We start from the raw sequence: 23863 nt of genomic DNA on the forward strand, positions 1-23863 counted from the left end.
TGAACCATATAGTAGACTTTATACACAAAAAAAAGTAACAGTGGCATGGAACCTTCAAGTCACACATCTATGAAAACAAGCAAGACTGATAAGAAATAACAATATTCAACTATATACGTTAAAAAAAGAGCAGCAGTGGCATGGAGCCTCTCAAGCCTCAAACCTCTCAAGCGTTTTTTGCACGTTGGCTTGTTCGAATCTATTATTGCTCCGGTTTAATGTGACCAGATGTCCTCTTTTTCCCGGCCATGTCCTACTTTTGAGATCTTAATAAATGTTGGGTGGGAATTTCAAAATTGTCCAGGATTTTGTTTTTTGACTGCCGCCGCCCACTCCAACAGCCATGGTTGCCGTGTACATATGTATGTTTGTACGTACATACATACATACATACATACATACATACATACATACATACATACATACATACATACATACATACATACATACATACTAAGTACAGACGTACACACACACACACACACACGCACACACACACACGTACACACACGTCAACTGTAAAGATAAAGAAACTGTTAGAGATCCTTGTCTTCGAGGATATACTATGAGTTTGTAATGTAATCGACAGGGAAAATGGATATTTGTTCGGTTGCCGTTCTTAAATCGTACTGGAAATAATAGAGACAAAAGCAATAGCTCTCTTTATCCTCTTTTTTAAATTTTGAGGCTGGATACACCACGGAATGTTTTGTTTACCAGTCTGTCGCAAGGCTCCTCATCACTATATATGTGTAATATGAGACTATTATTCCCCGTAGAGCTGCTAGTTTTATTGTTTTAACAGAATTGAAAGATTTGAACGCAAACAATTTACTGATTAAGACATGGACTTAAGTTGAGGCATGATCAAAAGTCATGAGACGAATACTATAACCACACATGTCCCCTTTCAAGAATAAGAAATTAGATTCATTTAATGGTCATTATGAATAGATTATTAAACATAAAAGACAGGGATCTGTGTACTGCCAGTAATTCTGCTGCAACCTAAAACACATAAAACACAACATACATACATGAATAAAATGTTTTAGCGGTGGTATAAAGAGGATGATGAAAGAGTTGGAGACAATCAGTCTTTGTGTTTTTAAGTTTTCGGGTGAATGATGTCACATTTGACAGAAGGGGCTAATTTGCTTTCTGGGAGAGACAGCCGTGGGTCCATTGTGACTCACATCGCAAAGAGAACTTTGTGATCAGAATTATTTTGGTCATCATTGTGAATTCACTCTTGACTGAGATAAATATTAATAGTTTCAATCAATGCTCAATTTACATTGGAACAGAAATCTAGAATGGTGCAGATGGAATTCAGGACCATGGACAGCATCTCCATAGCCTGTGAGTTGCAGTTTTGGATTAAATAGGAGAACTAAACTTATATGTTGTCATCGCAATGTCTCATCAGTCCTTCAGTGAGCTCTCGTGCGTCAAAGGCATTTCCTTGCCTGTTTCATTACCTCTGTAAAACTCGAGGTTACACTGACTTTCTAACTTCTTGGGCTCTGTAGGTCACATATTAGATTCACCTCAAAGTGGATCACACAAGGGTAGTTTTATTACTCTGTCATGTGACATTTGAGGTGGCATTTGATGGCTGATGTGATGCATGTGTGGAGGAGTTGCATTTGAAAAGAAAAATTAAAAAAGAGGCTTCGTATGTACAATTAGGTGTAAGGACACCGTGCGATGGTCGTGTACTTCTCGTGTGTGTCTCCATATTGTTGCCTGTTAGTTGCGATCACACATAATTGCTCATTTGAAAGTTCAGAGCAATCAGTAGCACTGGGAGTGAGGAGCGAGACACATGAAGTGAGCATCACAACACCAAGGATGACAGAGAACGCCACTTGATAGAATTAATTGATGAACTTCAGTGAGTGCTTAAAGACCTTCACTGTGCTTTTCAGTCCCCCTCTTTGAAAGGAAATGTATTCTGCATAAGAACATGAGTGGTGCTATGGTTAAAGGGAGTTGATTGTCACTATTATTTTTCACTCTGACAACCTTGTGCAAGTGCAAGAGGCGTAGCTGTGTTCATAACAACGAGCTTGCTGTTCAGCTGACGGCTCTACAATACTTGTCACAAAATAATGTCCTCCAGTCAAATTCACATGATTCAAATGTCTGAAAATGTCAGTAGAGATACAGTGAAACTTTTGATACTTCCTTTTTTACTTATAATTCACTTGGAAATTATAGCTTATCGAGCTACATTACAGTGAAAAGCGATAACGCGTCAAAAATGCCGTAATGCCGCTTGTGGTTTGTGGAAAAATAGTGACCTTATTTTGGATGTCGGCCAGGGTCTTTCTAGGGTCAGAACACCACTGTCCAGTTCTGTATCCACATCGTAGTCTGTGGGACAGTGACCCACTCTGTGCGCCCACCATTTTCACACAGCTACAATTCAAATGCTCTATATAATCCCAATTTGCAAAGATTTTCAAGATTGAAAGACTTCCCCTCAACTGTGTGACAACATGTTTTGCATCGAGGGACAGTAACGCGTCCCCAGGCCCCACTTCAGTACAGCTGTGGAGACTTGGGGGGAAATTATATAACCAGTAATGACTTGAATGCAGGAAGTAATAGATTGTGCTTGGCTGCAAAACTGCAAATATTTCAGCACTACTGTGTGCGGTATGGCATCCCTTTGGACAAAACACACGAGTTTAATGACAGTGTATGTAAAATCTCGACCTTTTGCTGCTACTGTTTCAGCACTAAACTATTGCAGACAACAGTGTGTAGAGCGACACCCACAAAGTGATCACTGCTTAGCAGAGAACAGATCAATGATATGAATCATGAATACTACTCTACTGATAGAAGATCTTGTTGTTCAATTATGTGCTTGCATTCATAACATTATTATTCTAAAGATAAAGCATGGTGAGAAAATTGCAGTATGTTCGAGATGTGCATGGTTGAGGACCAAAAAGCAGTGCTGCAGGGAGGCAAGAAGAGACAGGTCTTTAATCTAAAACCAAAAAAGCAAACAAAACAAGGCATGTGGAAGGAAAAATACTAAATCCAGAGGCCCCCAAAAAAACAAAGACACAAAGTAGCAAACCAAAGGATTAGACTCAGACATGACAAAGACACCCACATCACCAATAACACTGCAAAAACTGAAAGCAAACAGGGAACTAAATACAAACAAACTGATGACACAACAAGCAACACAGGGAGAACAGGTGGACACAAAAACCCAGCCGGTCAGACATGAAACAAACCACAAGAAAAAGAAGAACGCCGAATTTTAAACACAAGCGATGACAGTATAACAGTAGTGTGGGTGACTGAGGATGTAACGGTCACTTCACATGACTTGCGTGCAGGCCGTGTGTGTTCAGCTATGCCATGTAATACGTTTGTGTCAATGAATGTGGTGTTTGGCCAAACGATTTGGCACAATACGGAAAATGTAAATACCGTATTTTCCGCACTATAAGGCACACCGGATTATAAGGCGCACCTTCAATGAATGGCCCATTTTAAAACTTTGTCCATATATAAGGCGCACCGGATTATAAAGCGCATAGAATAAATAACTCAATGTTGCTCAAATGTTAATGCAATCACAATATAGTAACACTCGAAATAGTGAAAACAACAATATATCAATAACTCAACGTTGCTCAAAAATTAATATCACACAAAACACAAAATAAACACGTACGTAAAGCTTACTTTAATAAATTAGTCCTCATCCACGAATCCATATTGATCCATATATAAGGCACACCGGATTATAAGGCACACTGTCGGCTTTTGAGAAAATTTGAGGTTTTTAGGTGTGCCTTATAGTGCGGAAAATACAGTAGATGAAAAGATCACACCGGCGGTTATCTAACAAACCTGGAGATTGCATCCATTTTGAATATGTTTCTACTGAAGGTGCAAAGTTAAAGAAATGAACATTGATTGAAAAAAGATTGATATTACTTTCAGTATTCAAAACATTGTTACAAAATACACAATCTCAAACATTTATGCACATTTTCTGTTCCGCTGCTTTACGTATATGAACTTCTTCAAAAGATCAAACTTTTCATAATGCAATAAGGCATCTTGGATTTGAAGGCCTTCACATTTGTGTACATAGAAAGCCAGTTCAGGTCACTCAGCTCAGGGAATTGCTTAAATTTCCGCATTAAATCCAAAAACAAGCTAATCTCATCTTTGAGCTCCCACACTTGGAACACTTTTCTCAAACTAAACCAGCAGACAAAAGATTGGTAAAGTATAGTTAGGTCCTGGTAAACCACATTGGTTTCCTCCAAGAACGTAACAAACTGACAATGATTGCTCCTATGAATTTGACAAGTTTTACAACTGGATCCACAACATGATCTCGCTGCAATACAGACTTAGAGACTCCTGATGAATGATGCAGTGAAGAAAAATAATGTCTTGCTGAGAGTTTTGTTCCTCACATGTTGCACAAACAAAGAGGATTAATTTAATATATGATGCAGTGAAGGAAAATAACGTCTTGCGTAGAGTTTTGTTCGTCACATGTTGCTCAATCAAAGAGGATTAATTTAATATAGGAGGAAATTGAATAATAGGTTCCTTATTCGCTGCAGAAAATAACTTTTATTGCTTAGCGGTCTGTGTTGTAGCTCTGAATATGAATGGCACAAATCCTCTTGCCAAAATGTCACGCTATCGAAATGTTGATTTAAATGTTGTGTGGCGACCAGTTTTGGCTGCCCAAGGACAGCTTGGATAGGCCCTGTGACCCCCATGAAAATAAGAGGTTTTAAATAATTGGATGGAGGAATGTTTAGAGTACTGTTTATGATGGTCATTTTCTCTTCTTTCTGTCCAGGTTCATCTTGGTCTTCAGCTGCCTGGTACTCTCAGTCTTCTCTACTATTCCAAGTCACCAGGATTTCTCCTCTTATTGTCTGCTTATTTTGGTACGAGACAAAAGCGGGATTTTTAAGTTGCAACATTAACATTACTATTCACCACTCGATGACACATGTAGCCACCTGTATTTGCAACAGGTATTATCCTGCACTATATTACAATGTGAGTAGGCCTACAATTGTTTTGCAGATTTGAAATGACATACAATTAGGGCTGTGTATCATGGCCAATTTCCTAAATCGATTCGATTTAGATTCTGAAGGTTGTAAATCGATTAATTGCAATTCGATTTAGTTCGAATCGATTCAAACTGCTCTTAAATAAAAAATAGCTCACCTCTGTTGAAAAATACATGCTTTTATTTTTTGTCGGCAGGATTCAGGTGCAAACTTGAATTAAACTTGACAGTTCACATTAAATGTAAAAAAAAAATTCTCAGTCTGAAAAGTGCAAGTGACCGTACATTAACAACAAATCATATAAAGGCATTGTTTCAGTGCAAAATAATAACAAATCTAAAAGTGAAATCTACCTCTCAAGGCAAATCCTGTTACTTGTGTAAATTTGACAGTTCACACTGACTGGCCAGTGGAGACTCGGATGGTAATGTTAGTACATCCCTCAGTTTCTTTTGTTTTGCCCCGGGCAGCTATTAGTGTGGTACCTTGTCAAGGGCTTCAAAGGTTTGTAGTATTTGTACAATAACTGAGGTCCGCTCCACATATCTTGCACACCACCTCGGATCTATCAACATGGGATCTCATTGTCCTTTGTTATTTAAATGCAAAATTTATCCAAATGTCAGACTTCAGCTGGGACGACTTGCTGAGCGATGTTTTACCTGCCTCTGCCATTTTGTAAATTCGCGCTTGAACGTCTTCAAGCATGATGTCATCATGCACGAGATTGCTGCGGGCCTGCGGCAATAAAATAACTCTCCTGTGCGCACCATGGGTATATTACGATTATCGATTTAATGTCTTATGATTGATTGTCAAATTTTAATGGTATTGATTCCAAAACTATTTTTTTACTCAGCCCTACATACAATGATATTAAAATTTTGAGTGAGTTCCTTTTACAGAGGTATAGCTCAGTGGTAGAGTGGTTGTCTTCCAACCCAGAGATTGGGGGTTTGATCTTCAGCCATTGTGACCATGTCGAAATATCTATGAGCCAGATACTGAACCCACAGTTACTCCTGACGCTGCGTCATTAGTTGGGAAATGTGGAAGTCAGTGTTAAGCACTTTGAGGGCCTCAACAGGTGGAAAAGTGCATGTGAAAAAAAAAGGCACAAAATGGGCACTTATTGTTAATGTTGGTTTGCTGTTCAGCAGTTTTATGCCATGCTTGAATGCTAATTTTTATGTTTGAGAGCCCATTGCACTGGAAAAAAATAATCACAGCCCATTAATGTGGTTGTTTTTTGATTGTTCAAACTCTTTGCTGCTAAAGGCTGGATTTTTTTACATGTGCATTCAGAGATGTATTCTGAAAAATGAAATATATTAATATACTACAATTTCCATTGATTCAATCAATATAACAGACATATGCACAGATTTCATCCATTTTATTTATTGCTATGTTTGGTTAGGACCTGCGTGGACCCCAATAGTACTGATGATACACTGTGGCCCCCTTCCTCACTTAAATTGCCCATCCCAGATTTAGACAGTACTCAACGACTCATTGTGAATATATAAACACCACATCAGTACGTTCTGCTAAGACTATTAATACATCATTTGTTGAACATCCTGCAGGAGTTTGTCATGATTGTGGTGTTTGGCTTGGAGTACATCATCCGCATCTGGTCAGCAGGATGCTGCTGTCGCTATAGAGGATGGCAGGGACGACTCCGCTTTGCCAGAAAGCCTTTCTGCGTCATTGGTGAGTTATTACAGCACCTCACCCCCACTTCCCACAATAATGTAATTTCGCAGTCAGTCTTACTATTTCCTCTTTATTTTTTCCAATGCCTGTTGCATCGTTTAGTTGTCTTATTCTCTCTCTGCGAGACAAAATATACAACTTAAACTTAAGTCTTAGAAAATATTCCATTGCATGTGACTGACCAGCGTTTGCACATGGCATTGAGTGCTGTGGTCGAAGCTCATAAGAGAAGAATGCATTTACGTAATGAGTTTGCATCAATGGCCTTTTATTTTTCCAATATTTAGACACGAATCCCTATGCTGTTTCTTGGAAAGAACAGTTGGAAAGACTGATGGAAGGGGAATAAGACTCATGGGTCACATGTGACCCCGTTATGTTCACGCTAACATTGATGTGTTTGTTTATGATGCTGCTGATCTCAGGAGGATTGTGGAAACAGACAAGCAGCAATATGCAGTGTGCACCATTAAACGACAGAGTGGTGAAGTTTGAACTTCAACACTGCTGCTGCTATTAAACAAATGATCTCTCTTTGAATTTTATCATTTATTTATTTCTTTTCTTCCCTTTAACTATTCATACAGCTTATGCCCTTGGGTTCATCACCCGTGGGAGTGCGCCATACATAGGATACCATCTACCACCACCTCCCTGTGCCCTTATCCTTATCCATTTTAAGGAAATCCAGATGTAATGGAGGAATATGATAAATGTCATGGCTCTCCCTGGAACTTTACATAAAAAAAAAAAAAAAAAAAATTCTCGTTACAACCTTGTTCATTTCTGGTCTGGACACTTTGGTGTTATTTATTTATTTATTTAGACAGGACAGTACTAGTTTAATGAACACTAAAGATATAGACATATATACAAACATCCCAGTGTAAAACCAGTCGGAATTAGCCAGAGCTAAATTTCATCCGTTGTCCTCGTGACATAGAACATAGACAAATAGACATTAGACATTACATTAACTCAGCCTGACAAAGCAGACATACAGATAGATAGACTAGTAAATTATAGGGAGATAAAAAAATAAAAGCATAGTATAACAGGTTATATATATCCACACTGTGGAAAAACTATTCTAACTGTCCCAGCAGACTATTTACTAAAAGTGATTACAAGTTTGTGAGCATTTTAGCCACTGTTTCAGTCGCCCTTTAAAAGCATCAAAAGAGGGGATCTCTCTAATTGAGGCAGGGAGTAGATTCCAGCATTGACAGCCATATATGGAGAGTACGCTCTTACCAAAAGTAGTTCTTCTATATTCAATTTCACAATCACCCCTGAATGTTGACCTGGTACTGCGTATGCCAGGACTGGGCAAAATACGGCCCGCGGGCCACATCCGGCCCGCATGAGGCCAATCGTAAATTATATTTGATTACAACTTAATTTAAAAAGAAAAAATCAGTGTCGTGCGTGCAATACAACTGTTTTACTTTTATTTTGAAAGGCGTCGCACTTCCATGTAGAGTATGTGTATGTGAGCTGTGCGTGAAGGTGAACAGTGCGAAGTAATGCTGCCCTCGAAATGTGTGCTGACCCTCAGAAAAGAAAAGTTGACAAGGAGTGCCGTGTTTTCAACAAGACATAAACTGCCAAGCATTTCTTTACAGAAATGAAAAGTAAAGCCGTGTGCCTGATTTGTGGTACACAGGTCGCTGTGTTTAAAGAATATAATTTGAGTCGCCACTACATGACCAAGCATGAGAAAAAATACATCTGTCCGATAAACAGCACGCAACAGAGGCTGATGCATTGCTAGCAAAACTGCAAGCCCAATAAGGACTTTTTATCAAACTTCACACCCAGAGATGCAGCGGCTTTGTCATTTGAGGAGAAGTTAAAGAAGTTAAGAATAAATTGTACTGATTAATGATTGTTTTTTTTATTTGACCTTTACACCACAATTTCACATAGCTTAATATAAATATAAACTGAATAATTGTATTCTTCTAATTACCAATACCAGCTATTTAAAATAAGTAATTTAGTGCAGTTTACAATGGAAGAAAATTGAGCAGGTTTAAGTTATCGTAGGTATGGCCCTTTCACACAACTCAGGTTTTCATGTGGCCCCTTGTAAAAATTAATTGCCCACCTCTGGCGTACGCAGTGTTTTTTATGGATGAATTCCATAAGAGGAGGAGAAGTGCCATTAGCGACAAAGTACTTGACATTTACACAAAAACACCAAAGCAAAGCGACCGACCGTGAACTAAGACAAAGGCTTTGTACGGTACGCACTTGAGATCAGATAAAACGCTCCAAAAATGATCAGTTGACAATTTTTCTTAAAGCTCCAGTCATGATAGTGAAGCCTCACATCACTCCTTATGTCTGTTGTACTCCGGGTGAATCTGCAACCTTCTCTGTTGGTTGCTGGATTTGGCATACCAGACACTTCTCTTACATTGACTGCTGTTCCAAACATGATAGCTTTCACATTTTTACTGGCAAGATGATGTTTAGTTTAGAAATATTGCACTCAAAGTCCAATAAATATCCTTCCATCACTTTGTGGCTTAAGGACACCATGTCCTTTTTGAAGCTTGAGAAGATTAGATACACTTTGAGCGGGGTCCATTGCTGCGGTTTTCAGAAAATGGCAACCCCTCAAAGCTTATTTTAAAGACTTGAAGCGGTTGCCCTCCAAGATGGATCCCTGTCTCAATTTTTGATTTTTCTTTGTTTAGTTGCTTCCATTAAAATGAACAGTAACATGCACACATGTTGTGTTAGGCATATTGTTTTCAGTTGACTATATTGTATTGACTCAGAGTTGAGCTGCTGCTCCTCCGCATTGAGAGGAGTCAGATGAAGTGGCTTGGGCCTCTGATTAGGATGCCACCTGGACGCCTCCTTGGTGAAGTGTCTGTCCCACCGGAGACAACTCAGGGCAAGCTGGAGAGACTATGTCTCCAAGCCTTCCCTGGGAATGCCTTGGTATCCCCAGGAGGAGCTGGAAGACGTGGCTGGGCAAATTTGAATGTTAGACGTCTGGTCTTCCCTGCTGAAGCTGCTACGCCCATGACCTGCCACCGGATAAGTCATAATGGATAAATAGTTAGCTGGATGGATGGATGGACAGACGGACAGACAGATAGATGGTCCAGTTTGTTTATATGCATCTTATTTCCAGATGATACCGCTTCAATATAAATAACATACTATGAATTGTGAGTTTATGAAGATCTTGAAGTGTTTCAATGCTAAAAGATTATCCTTGAATATTAGCAAGAGTTGGATGAAGTGGCTGGGGAGAGGGAAGTCTGGGAGTCCCTCCTAAAGCTGCTGCCCCCGCGACCCGACCCCGGATAAGCGGAAGAAGATGGATGGATGAATGGATTAGCAACACCGTATTTATGGGTTTTAGGTGTATGAAGATAGACATGGGGGCAGTGCGCAGGGACCAATACAATACATTATTTACATAGCTCATTTTACAACAGCTGCAGCTGTAACAAAGCATTAAACCCCTAAAAGCTTAGGTAGGTTATAGTAACTATATCAATGGGGCAATCAGAATTCAGTGAAAACATTAAATTGAAACATATAGAAGCAGAACAGTAAGTCAGTCAAAAGCCTTTTAAAAGCATTTTAAAAATAGACAATGAAAGGTCTTGCCGAACATTCAAGGGGAGGTCAACAGAAAAGGCTGGATCTAAGGCTCCGCTTTGAGATTAAACGAACAACTGAAATCAAGTTTCTAGGTATTATGATTGACAAAATATTTAACATGGAACATGTTAAATCAAAGGTATCTCATACTATTGCACAAGTTCAAAGAATCATAGACACAAGAATGCTTTGCTTTTGTTGTATAATATAATATAATATAATTCATTGTTTGTATCGTCTTCCTTCCATATCTGACTTTTTGCATTGAAGTGCTTCCAAGACCTACACTGAACTGCTCTTTTTCCTTCAGAAGTGTGGAGTTGATGTAATTAATAGAAGTGGATATAGGGAGCATATCATATTTATATATTTATAGAGTCCAAATCATTAAAAAATGATAAATTAGTGGAATATAACTTTCTTAATATTATGTATATAGGTCATCTCCAACTTTTACCAAATAATCGTGTGTAAAACAAATTCAAAAAAAGAGAACGAGTTAAGAGTAATGGAGAAACCTTTTTTGTTTTGTATTTTTTATAAACCAGAACCTAGAACAAAATAAAAAGAAAGGTTTGTTTCAATCCAAGGTGTCAGTTTGTGGAACAATCTTGATGAAATCCAGACAGCAACTTTCAGTGAGGTCATCACCTCGCCCCATCCCCTGCCCAGGAAGGAGGGGGCAGGAGAGATAGTAGAAGTGAGCAAATCGGGCAAAATAAAGACAAGTGTATAAAAATAAGACTTTAATCGTCTTGAATATTTCTACAGAGGTAGCAGCTCTGATATCCGTTCCAGAGCTCTGCAGCCTAAATAAAAAATGCTCTCCAACCTTCATTTTGGATCTCTTGAGTCGCTAAAAGTGCAGTGTTCTGTGACCGAATGTTTCGTGACGAGACATTATCAATGTGGTTCCGTTTTATTTCTGATGAGAGGGGCTGGTTGAAGCATGAGTAGAGCTTGGCAAAATGTATGATACATAATCTTAATAACCACTGTGACTTGAAGAATAAGAGAATCATAGCTGCAGCCTGCCATCAATGGTAATGAGGCATTCAACATTGTTATCAAGATGGAAGGAGTCATGCATGCCTTTATCGAAAAAATTATAGTAGTGAACCACTTGGAAATTTTCATGCTGGATGTTAGCATAAATTCAGATAAGAATGACAAAGAGTCACAGCATGCCATGAATTTGTGCGTTCATGTCTTTTGTCGGCGTCTTTTGTTCTATCCATCCATCCATCCATTTTCTGAACCGCTTAGTCCCCACGGGGGTCGCGGGCGTGCTGGAGCCTATCCCAGCCGTCATCGGGCAGTAGGCGGGGGACACCCTGAACCGGTTGCCAGCCAATCGCAGGGCACACTGAGACAAACAACCATTCGCACTCGTACTCACACCTAGGGACAATTTGGAGTGATCAATCGGCCTACCAAGCATGTTTTTGGGATGTGGGAGGAAACCGGAGTGCCCGGAGAAAACCCACGCGGGCTCGGGGAGAACATGCAAACTCCGCACAGGGAGGGCCGGAGGCGGAATCGAACCCGCACCCTCCTAACTGTGAGGCGGACGTGCTACCCAGTGCGCCACCGAGCCGCCTCTTTTGTTCTATCAAACACAAAATTAATTGGGTGTATTCACTCCAGTAAAACTTCTTGCATAGTTTTTTTCTACACAAAGCAGTAGATTACAAATACTGTGTTCTTGTTTTACAAGACCTAAAATCTTTTTTTTTTTGTATGTGTGTGTACCTTGCAGATATCATAGTGCTGATTGCATCAGTTGCTGTGGTGTCGGCAGGTAGCCAGGGCAACATCTTTGCCACTTCAGTCCTGCGTAGCCTTCGTTTCCTACAGATCCTACGCATGGTGCGGATGGACCGAAGAGGGGGCACATGGAAGCTGCTAGGTTCTGTGGTCTACGCACACAGCAAGGTAGGCATGAGGACAAAGTGACACGGACTACGACTATGAAACAGTATATATAATAGAACAACATAATGGTATTTGAGTGTAGTCACAGTTCTACTGCAATTCTGTATTATATCCTGTAGGCCAGTGGTCCCCAACCTCTTTTGTATAATAGGTTTATGTGTTTCGCTGACACCCCAAAAATGCAATTATTATGACAAATTTGCACTGATTTTAAATTGACAGTTTTACCACACTTTTTACACTAAAGATCTCAAAACAAATTCATTCAAAATGGTGAGATAACAATTTAACATTGAATGTAGCTTGTAGCTAGTATGTACATCAAAGCTGCTTTACTGTTTTATTTGTGTTTCAAGCCATCAGTTTGCAGTTCCTCTTAGTTCCTGCACTCCACTTTGACAAACACACGCAGACTTTGCATTCCTCATGCACAAGTTAACGCTGGTCACAGTTTTTTTATATATGGAATATTTATTCACTGGTATCAAACTGTAGCGTCAAAGTGAAAGTTCTTAAATAATTGAACATGCTAGCTGCGGTCAGTTATGTAATATATATGCACTCACCACAAATGTAGCTGCCGAGGAAAGATTTGATTCTTCTATGGTACGATGATTATTATGTGTTGGGTTTCCTGAACTGTATCCAATATACTACACATCCTCTTGCATTATTTTCTTGCTGTTCAACTTTGGCAAAACAGATACATTGAACAAATCCATCAGAAAGACCATGAATACAGATTAATGTTAAATCAAACCAATAAATGAGTAGCAATAGCACTTTGAGGGGCTCAAAATACACCATCCTAACTGTTAAAGGTTAAGCAAAAACTCATTTGTGGGCCACAAAGGGTATTTTTAAAAAATATTGATGATGGGTTTACTGTCAGATATTTTAACAAAGGTCACTCACTATATGCCCAGGGGAGCAGCTGTTTTTCATGTTTCATGCTTTTTATCTGTGGTTGACAAAGTTTTGGACGCTATGTCAAAGCATTCATGCATGACATGCGAAGCTCAGCCCTTATTAGACAGAATTGTCTGACTCCTATGTATGCTTTACTGACTGTGTTTTTACTTTACACGAGTTTTCCAATTGGCTTGTTCTTTGCCCACTACAGATAAGAAATGACTGGACCTTTATGTTGTAACCTTGTGTTCTAAATGCCTGCTGATCTTTGCCCACAGGAACTGGTTACTGCTTGGTACATTGGTTTCTTGGTTCTCATCTTCTCTTCATTCCTTGTCTACCTTGTGGAGAATAAATTCAACAAGGATTTTGCCACATATGCTGATGCCTTATGGTGGGGCACGGTGAGTTCATCTATGAATGTATTTGATTTTTTTTCTCCCAACATGATTGAATGTAGTTATATAACATTTTAACCTTATCAGATGATGTATAGTAAGTCTTCGCATCGACATGACAACATGATGCTTTACTAAACGGTCCTCATTTTGCATACTATTCAATTGGAAAAATGACTACAGAGTATAAAATGGATTAATGAAACACATTTCTTATGTAAAGCAGCAACATCTTTTCACAGATCACCCTGACAACCATTGGCTACGGGGATAAGACACCAAAGACATGGACAGGAAGGATGTTGTCTGCAGGTTTTGCACTGTTGGGGATCTCTTTCTTTGCCTTACCTGCAGTAAGTGGCAACTTTTCAAGGCATTTTTTTTGAATAACTGCTCCTATAGAGCCCATCTGTTTGTGTATAATTTTTAATTACTTTAGCTAATGAAATGCACTGTACTCAGGAGATAACTTGTAGCAGGAGCATCTGGTGATCCGTTTCGTTGGTATGGATGCATATTTACGGCTCATAAAACACTATAGCATTCATCTTGACCCAAGACAGCACAGCCACATAATTGACCTGAGGGGGAAAATACACATATACATCTTTGGCATGTAACACGCTGATGAGGCCCAAAACCTTTAAGAAGTAGACTAATCTACATGCTACGGAATGTCCCATTTTAAAGTGAGCTATCCGTGGCTGTGATTTGTTATCTATCACCTACAACGTAACTCGATGGGTACAGGACACAGATGACAAGCTCACTTAAAGAGATTGTAAAAACTCAACAGGGCACCTTTAGCATATTCTATGTTTAGTTCAAATCATGAGCTATCAATATAGCGACTCTTTAGCTTAAGCACTGGCTCACATAATGCCTTTCTTTCACTGTAGGGTATTCTGGGCTCAGGTTTTGCTTTGAAGGTCCAAGAGCAACACAGACAGAAGCACTTTGAAAAGAGGAGAAATCCTGCAGCCTACCTCATCCAGGTAAATTGAATGTGCATAAATCACACCTCTATGTGGCCATCATGAATGTTGCTGTTATTCAAACCAATATACCACCATTTCCCATCCTCCCTTAACCTCTTTGGCCTCCTGTCAACCCTCATACTATTTGTTAAAAGTCTCCAAGCATGTAATTTTACTGAATTAATTCGGAAGGTTGTTGTATTCTTCCTACATTGGTAAGAATATGTTGCTGTCATTCCCGTCTTGTCCGCTTCATATATTTCCTCCTTTCCTAGCCTCTTTAATAGTGCATTTAATTTTACCTCCTGTATTCTTTGACACTTTGACACTGTCTTCTGCATTTACCGTGGAGTTCCCCCCCCCCCCCTTTTTTTTTATTTTTCCATCTGAAAGTTCACGTATTTTCCCCATCTGGTTCTTCATCTTCTTCCATTGTGGCACTTTCCTTATCTCTCATTTCATTTTCCTGCCATGTTGTTTTCCCCCTTTTCCTACCGTCATTTGTGTCATGATGTCCATTCACATGTTGTACCAGGCTGCGTGGCGTTATTACTCCACAGACAGCACCAGGCCATACCTAGATGCCACATGGAGGCACTATGAGAGCCTCCAGCCCTCCTACAGGCATGTATTCATGCCTGACCTCTGCTCCAAGCCAAGACGTGTGACACCCCTGTGTTAGTGTTTTCACTAATCAGCTTTCTATTTTTTTTTATCTTTTCCATCTCCCTCATTTTCTTCCTCATTTTTGTCTCTCCACTATTTTTAAATTCTTTTCATTATATTTATGGGTCTTCTTCCTGTACTTTCTTCTCTTTTTTCTCCTACTACTTCTTCTTGGTTTTGTGTATTCTGCATGCAGTGTGTTTGGCGTAGTTACGCAGCTGATGAACACTCGGTTTCCATTGCTACCTGGAAGCCTCACTTGAAGGCGTTGCATACCTGCAGCCCTACAAAGTAGGTACAACTATGGCAACTATGGTCACTTATCCTTTTCTGTACATGTACTGTTTCTTTTAAATACTCAGAAAGTTGAGCTATTTATTCCACACAATTTACAGCTTCAATGTAAATCCAATCACTTACGAGATCAATAGCAGGCATCAGTTTATGGAATCAATACAGCAATTGGAGCAATACTTTCCATGATTTATGCAATTACAAAGCCAACTTCAAACCTTTGGAGGCCATGAGCTGGGATGCCAAGATCAATCACTATAATGGCTTGACGTTCATCGGTGTACTAAATTTAGTGCAGTTGGCCATTTTACCTCACAACTGCACTATCGCTGTAGATTTTTCATAGCTCCAACCATGTATCTTACATTATTGAGGGAATCAACTGACTTAAAACAACAAATGGCATCCACATTTTATTCAGTTGGCTATTGTAGCATTATTAAAAAATAAAATACAAATTCAAGCAACTCAAGACTTGTTATCCCCCTGGTTTCCATGGCAGTACAACATCTTAATGATTCCACTTGATAGCGGAAACCCATCTTCAAAATATTTGCAAACAAAATATATAAGCACTTTGCAAAGGCATAAGTGATTAGATGACCTTTTTTAAAGTATTCTTATAGTTTGTCTGGATATAACGGTTATGACTCATTGTGTGTAGCATGCTTGATAATTGACCGTTCAATTCATTTTGATTAGGATTAAGTACCAATGGTGTATTGTAGGCGGCTCGGTGGCGCACTGGGTAGCACGTCCGTCTCACGGTTAGGAGGGTGCGGGTTCGATTCCACCTCCGGCCCTCCCTGTGCGGAGTTTGCATGTTCTCCCCGGGCCCGCGTTCTCCCACATCCCAAAAACATGCTTGGTAGGCCGATTGATCACTCCAAAATTGTCCCTAGGTGTGAGTGCGAGTGCGAATGGTTGTTTGTCTCTGTGTGCCCTGCGATTGGCTGGCAACCGGTTCAGGGTGTCCCCCGCCTGCTGCCCGATGACGGCTGGGATAGGCTCCAGCACGCCCGCGACCCCCGTGGGGACTAAGCGGTTCAGAAAATGGATGGATGGATGGATGGTGTATTGTGGTGTATGTTTGGGTAATGTTTGAGAAGGAGTTGTTTCAAAGGTGAGAGAGAGAGAGAGAGAGAGAGAGAGAGAGAGAGATAAACAACTACCCATTACGTGTTTTATTTCTGCGATGGTTAATTCACCAGTATGCGAAAACTCTTTAATTGAAATATTGTTAATACTAGAACATACTCTACATATAATATGTACACCCTTAAAACTTAAAAATGGGACCAAGCCACTAACCTGGGTCAATTCGACCCAACTTTGGGTTGCTTTGCAAAAAAAAAATAAAATCAAATTTGAGGGGGTGTACAAAAATGGGTTATTTTGTGCAAAACATCCCTGGAAGTTAGGTCAAAATGACCCAATTTAGCAGGTCAGTCCGAATTTGACCCAAATTAGGTTGTTTATGATCCAGCAATTTTAAGAATGTGGGAATGTTTGACACCCATTTTTTCAGATCGATACCAGTACAAGTAGTCAACCCTTGAGTACTCACCAATCTAGATATGAAGTTACCCATTCATCCATCCATTTTCTGAACTGCTTGATCCTCACAACGCTACAGTGATCCCTCGTTTATTGCTGATAATTGGTTACAAGGTGAAAATCCACGATGTGGACTTAATATGTTTACGATATCCGCAGAAGACTTTTATAATTGTATTTTTAAACACTTTATTGTAACTTTTATAATTATATTTTTAAACCCTTTATTGTATTTTTACACACTTTACTATATTTTTAAACACTGTTTTTACATTTGAAAGTTAAACTGACTTTTAGAAACATTCTTTAGGGCTTCGCTAAGTGTGTATTCAGACCTGACTGTTTGGTTCGCTTTAAACGAACTAGGGTTCGATTGTAACGCAGGTCTGGATCTTTTGTGCAGGTTTGAATACACGCAAACAAATCCTGGTGCGGATTAAAGAGACGGGCCGAGACCCGCTTTTTCAAGTGGTTCGCTTTCAAATAAACTCTGGTGCGGTCTGAATACAAACCACGTAGATTCGAACCAACAGCACAAATTTGCAGAGCAACTCTGTGTGCCGCCCTAGTCATTGCTGTCCAATGGGAGCACAGATCGTGGATGTGTACACTTCACTTGCAAAATGTACAGTCTGAATAGGAACTGCACCAAACGAAAAAAAATAAGTTCGCTTTTGGTCCGGACCAAACAAGTGGACTAAAGGACTTTTCCGGTCTGAATACACCCTAAAACTCACAAAAGTCACCAAAAAGACTACCAAAAACGTGTCGTGGCTTTGCTCTGTTTACGCCGTGCTGGCCGGCTGACCCGCCCTCGCGCTGGTCCGCGTATATCCAATGCAGAGCTGCGTGCGCTAATCAGTGCTGGTCGCTGACAACTGTGCCCTTGGTACTGGCTGATTAGGGCGTGTATTTAAACCTCGCAAGTCCGTCAATCCGATTTTGTTCGTCTGCCTCGATAACACTTATGCCTGCCACCTGGATCTTCTATGCCACTTGATTCCCGTTTGCCTGATCCGCTGTGTAGCACGATACCTGTTTTCTGATTTGCTGTTTAGCGAAAGCCTGTTTTTATGATTTGCTCTGGACTGACTGTTAGAGATTTGCTCACTCCAACTTATTTTGCAAGAACCACACGGGAGACAAGTAAGTCCTTTTGGACACCTGCAGGTGGAGAGTCCATTCGTCGCTGTGCGTGCAGCGATGATCGAAATGGAGGTCTGACTCAGGCCTCGTGCAGGAGCATTTTTATTGAGAGAAACAGAGTGGGGGTTGAGAGTGGGGGTCAGAGTAGACAAATGGCCGAAGCCCCTGGCTGATCAAAGCACAGCAGGGGGTCCTTCACGATGTTGTGTGAACAAAACAACTTTGATTGCTTCCTCTGCAGCTAGTCAATCAGTTCAAAAGATCTTAGCACTTTGTTCTACTACTTTTGTTAAGACAGGACAGGCAAGTTTAATTATTACAGGTTACATTCCAACATAATCATAGGATCAAGATAACCTGGAAAACCCTAACACTGACCACAAGCTTACTATAACCGTCTGCTTCGATTACGCGCGCTCGCTGATCGGCTCGCCAGCTTGCATCGTCATCCTGTTCCCTTTTTCCAAAGAAAGCGCCCATGTTGCATCCTCATTAGTGACAAAATGAAGCGCAAATGCTGCTGATTCTCCTGACGTGAATTAAGTGGAAGAGTGGATATGTAGCGCGACTGTAGGAGGCTGAGATAAAGCGTGGTTAGAACTGCTCTAAGCCAATCAGCGGCAAGGATACAGATCTTTCCATTGGTCTTGTCTCCTCTACCAGCCAATTGTGTGCTGTAAAGTTATGTGGGCAGACAAAGCCCCGCGCTCCAAGTGATGCCTCAAAAAGCCGCGATGCACCTGAAATATCCTCAATATTTAATGTTCTTAAAAACCTGCGATGCACTGATAGATGAACCGCCAAATAGCGAGGGATCACTGTAATACTTTTTAAACATACATACATGCATGCACGCACACACGCAAGCACATCATACATATTGTGTGTGTGTGTGTGTGTGTGTGTGTGCGTGTGTGCGTGCGTGCGTGCGTGCGTGCGTGCGTGCGTGCGTGCGTGCGTGCGTGCGTGCGTGTGTGTGTGTGTGTGTGTGTGCGTGTGCGTGCCGTGTACATATGCATGTTCATACATACGTACATACGTACATACGTACATACGTACATATTTACATAGTTAGATTTTTACATTTACTCTGACAAAACTGCTCATGTATTGTATGTATGTATGTTAATTGTACCGTGTCAAACCTTGCTTTGGATTTTTTTAATGATGTTCCTGTTACAAGAAATTAATGAACAAATAGATTTATTTTAATATAATTAAACCCAAAATGCATGGAATGCACAATTCTGTCATGTGAGTACAATAACTGAAACTGATGTGATTTTTTTTTTTAAATAATGGTCATCATGTCATATCTAATAATCTGTCTTTTTCTTTACTGTCAACTCCAGAAAAGAACAAGGAGAACCAACAACAAGGTTTGTAACGAAAACACAATACTTTTTCATCTTTAATTAGGAACACTCAGGAAAAAAAAGAAAAACATGACTTGGATGTGCCATTACTGTAGCCTTCTGGTTCCAAAGCAAATGGCTTTCAAATCAAGAGATTTCAAGATGCAAAGTCATCACATAAGCCCTGGCACAAATGTGCTATCTATAAATATTGTTTACATTGGTGAACAAGTACAAACGATTTTATTAGTTATTTTGGTAAGTCTCCCAATCTTGTCTGATTTTATCTTGTATCTTTGCTGGTATGAACCTGAATCTCAACACAGGAAACCTTTAGTAAAACTGAGCTCCAATCTTGTCTGATTATATCTAGTATCTTCACTGGTATGAACCTCAATCTCAACACAGGAACTAATTAATAGCACTGAGCTGCAATTTAAACAATTCTGTCATTGTAGCCCATTGGTCAAATTCTACATTGCTTTGTGATGTCACATAAACATACCGTATTTGCCGGTGTATAAGTCGACTCGGTGTATAAGTCGACCCCCTAAAATTCGACGGAAATTTACGATTTTATGATATATCCTTTGTATAAGTCGAGCTCAATTGTTGCATTATATTAAACTTCAAAATTCAATCAGAAATATGCGAAATTTATTGACGAAATGTGTTCAAATTCCGGGAGGCCAGGCGCATGCGCAGTGGCCGGAAATAGCTCCAGCCGAGCGGATCGGCTGTTTATAAGCACCGCAGAGGAGATCGCGGAGCCTCATTCGACTTCCAGCGGCCGGCGAGCTCGCGCACGCCGCCCGGCACCACCGGGAGGCCGGAAATAGCTCCAAGCCGAGCGGATCGGCACTTTATAAGCACCGCGGAGGAGATCGCGGAGCCTCATTCGACTTCCAGTGGCCGGCGAGCTCGCGCACGCCGCCCGGCACCACCGGGAGGCCGGAACTAGCTTCAAGCCGAGCGGATCGGCACTTTATAAGCACCGCGGAGGAGATCGCGGAGCCTCATTCAACTTCCAGCGGCGAGCGCAATTGCGCACGCCGCCCGGCACCACCGGGAGGCCGTGCACACGCGCCAAGTGGCCGGAAATAGCTCCCGCCGAGGGGATCGGCTCTTTATAAGCACCGCGGAGGAGATCGCAGAGCCTCATTCGACTTCCAGCAGCCGGCGAGCTCGCGCATGCCGCCCGGCACATCCGGGAGGCCGTGCGCACGCGCCAAGTGGCCGGGAATAGCTCCCGCACAGCGGATCGGCTGTTTATAAGCACCGCGGAGGAGATCGCGGAGCCTCATTCGACTTCCAGCGGGCCGCGCACTCGCGCACGCCGCCCGGTTCAAATTTTCTAAGTGCCAACGGCTCTTGCGCCATAAAGAGTCCGCCTCGGCTGGTTCCCCATGTCGGCCAGAACAAGTGAAAATTCGGCCTCTTCCCCTGGAAGTCCGGCCAAGTTTGGCGAATATTTTCTAAGTGCCAACGACTCAACCGCCGTAAAGTGTCCGCCTCGGCTGGTTCCCCATGTCGGCCACCACAAGTGAAAATTCGGCCTCTTCCCCTGGAAGTCTGGCCAAGTTTGGCAAATATTTTCAAAGTGCGAACGACTCAACTGCCGTAAAGTGTCCGCCTCGGCTGGTTCCCCGTGTCGGCCACCACAAGTGAAAATTCGGCCTCTTCCCCTGGAAGTCCGGCCAAGTTTGGCGAATATTTTCTAAGTGCCAACGACTCAACCGCCGTAAAGTGTCCGCCTCGGCTGGTTCCTCCGGTCGGCCAGAACAAGTGAAAATTCGGCCTCTTCCCCTGGAAGTCTGGCCAAGTTTGGCGAATATTTTCTAAGTGCCAACGACATTCATTTAGACATGGCGATTGAATGTTTACGTACCGGTAGTTATTGTCGTTGCTTGACGCGCGATGACTCGCACATTCGCTCAATACCCAGTACTTCCCCCTAGCAGTCATCGTCGCTACCTGGCTTTCGATGTCCGTTATTGAGGTGAGAATATTTGAAATTGTTGCTGAGGATGCGTGTTAATGCGACGAACGCTTTATAATGATTCAGTTTCTCGCTGTTTGATGAGCCTGACGGACGCACACCCACACACAATGAGATGCATGAGAAACGGCCTTGGTTACCATCACATTTGAAGCGATGAATACGAAGTTAAATTTTATGACTCGGTTTATAAGTCGAGGTCGATTTTTTTCGGTCGATTTTCGATCGAAAAAGGTCGACCAATACACCGGCAAATACGGTAATGCTCAGGCCAATTGACAGTTAGGTCAATCTGGGTCTGTGTGTCCTTGTTCTTTTCTTTTCTTTTCTTTTTCCTGGCATCATTATTTTAATGTTAATACAATAATTTCGGACCTGACAGTAATTTATTTTATTTCCATTCACATTTTGGTATAAGGGGCAACAATAGAAATTTGTGCTGTATGTGTTTTGTCTTTAACACCTGTGCCAAGCAAATACTTACAAATGAACTTAAACTGATAATCGTGATAATTGTCACAATATTTTGGCTGTCAGTGTAACAGGAACCCTACTTTTACCTATCCAAAAGCCTGACAAGCATTCACAGTGTAGAATGTGTGTGCAAATTTAAGGCATCCGTTTTAATTTAAATATATTGAGTTGCGTTGATACGGCATGTGGTTAAACAAAGTCGTAAAACTGCAGCAGTGAAACTGGAAGAGTTAACAAGTGAGTAATATGCGATGTATACAGGACACTCAAGTCAGCATGAGTTCATTCATTTATTCAAGTGAATGAACGAACGAACGAACAAATGAATGAATGAATGAATGAATGAATGAATGAATGAATGAATGAATGAATGAATGAATGAATGAATGAATGACCGACCCAGGTGGTGAGACATGTAACAATTGTTTGTTATACTATATTTGCAGTCACATGTTTGTCTGTTACAAGCCACTGGAACTTGAATTAATCAGTGTTGTGTAATAAGCAGAGTTGAGTTACAGCCCATGATGAAGACGTCAAAGCATTTCAAATGGCAATGAAGTGGCTGACTCAAAAAGATTGATTGATGCAGATTACGTTCTCACGGTTTGAAAAATAAATTCTAAACGGACGTCATAAACCTGATTGTAACTGAGACCTACTACTTCTTGGCTACTGCAGTCATCCAAAGTTTGATAGACACTTCTGAAACAACAAATGTGCTCAGCAACAACAGCACCACACAATAATGAGCAGCTCACTGGTGAACTATTTTAAGAACTGCCCTCATCTGATCCTTGGGGGCTACCATGTTGATGCCCTCGAGTCTAAAACATCAGTTCAGCTTCCATGTTTTATTATTTTTTCACAGTTTTTCTAAGCTGTTGTAGATCAGACAATACAACAAAGTTCAGATGAGAGTGTGGATGGTGACATTATTGACTAATGTTTCTAGGTGACGCTCACATTTACCGCATGCAAACTGGTGAGTCAGTATGTGAGTCACCAAACTGTATCATTTTTCTAATGTTGCTGTCTCGTCCAAGCACAATTGCCTTGCTTCTTCAAAATTACAGGTCCACCAACAGTGTTGTTTTAAACTTGATAATCGCTTGACATAACGTCCTTAAAGGTAGTACCGTATTTTTTAGACTATAAGTCGCACCGGAGTTTAAGTCGCACCAGCCATAAAATGCACAATTAAGGGGAAAAAACATATATAAGTAGCACCGGAGTATAAGTTGCACTTTTGGGAGAAATGTATTTGACTACCGTATTTGCCGGTGTATTGGTCGACCTTTTTCGATCCAAAATCGACCGAAAAAAATCGACCTCGACTTATACACCGAGTCATAAAATTTAACTTCGTATTCATCGCTTCAAATGTGATGGTAACCAAGGCCGTTTCTCATGCATCTCATTGTGCGTTGCACTTAGAAAATTTGAACCGGGCGGCGTGCGCGAGTGCGCGGCCCGCTGGAAGTCGAATGAGGCGCCGCGATCTCCTCCGCGGTGCTTATAAACAGCCGATCCGCTCGGCGGGGGCTATTTTCGGCCACTTGGCGCGTGCGCACGGCCTCCCGGATGTGCCGGGCGGGTGCGCGAGCTCGCCGGCGGCTGGAAGTCGAATGAGGCGCCGCGATCTCCTCCGCGGTGCTTATAAACAGCCGATCCGCTCGGCGGGGGCTATTTTCGGCCACTTGGCGCGTGCGCACGG

At 41.2% G+C, this 23863-nt stretch overlaps 1 protein-coding gene across 3 annotated transcripts in view; it reads left to right on the plus strand.

Moving 5' to 3' along the window:
• The window catches only part of LOC125969171 (potassium voltage-gated channel subfamily KQT member 5), a 111059-nt gene that overhangs the window by 61452 nt on the left and 25744 nt on the right, over positions 1 to 23863 (plus strand). For 2 of the 3 annotated variants that reach the window (XM_049720962.2, XM_049720961.2), the window contains exons 2-9: positions 4862 to 4952; positions 6674 to 6800; positions 12193 to 12368; positions 13559 to 13684; positions 13921 to 14031; positions 14578 to 14673; positions 15518 to 15612; positions 19671 to 19697. In XM_049720962.2, the coding sequence (XP_049576919.1) occupies positions 4862 to 4952; positions 6674 to 6800; positions 12193 to 12368; positions 13559 to 13684; positions 13921 to 14031; positions 14578 to 14673; positions 15518 to 15612; positions 19671 to 19697 (849 nt within the window). Of the gene's footprint in view, positions 1 to 4861; positions 4953 to 6673; positions 6801 to 12192; positions 12369 to 13558; positions 13685 to 13920; positions 14032 to 14577; positions 14674 to 15190; positions 15280 to 15517; positions 15613 to 19670; positions 19698 to 23863 lie in introns of all 3 variants that reach the window. The other variant, XM_049720963.2, reaches the window with a different exon arrangement.

Source organism: Syngnathus scovelli, chromosome 5 (genome assembly GCF_024217435.2).
Source record: "Syngnathus scovelli strain Florida chromosome 5, RoL_Ssco_1.2, whole genome shotgun sequence".
NCBI classification, from domain to species: Eukaryota; Metazoa; Chordata; class Actinopteri; order Syngnathiformes; family Syngnathidae; genus Syngnathus; species Syngnathus scovelli.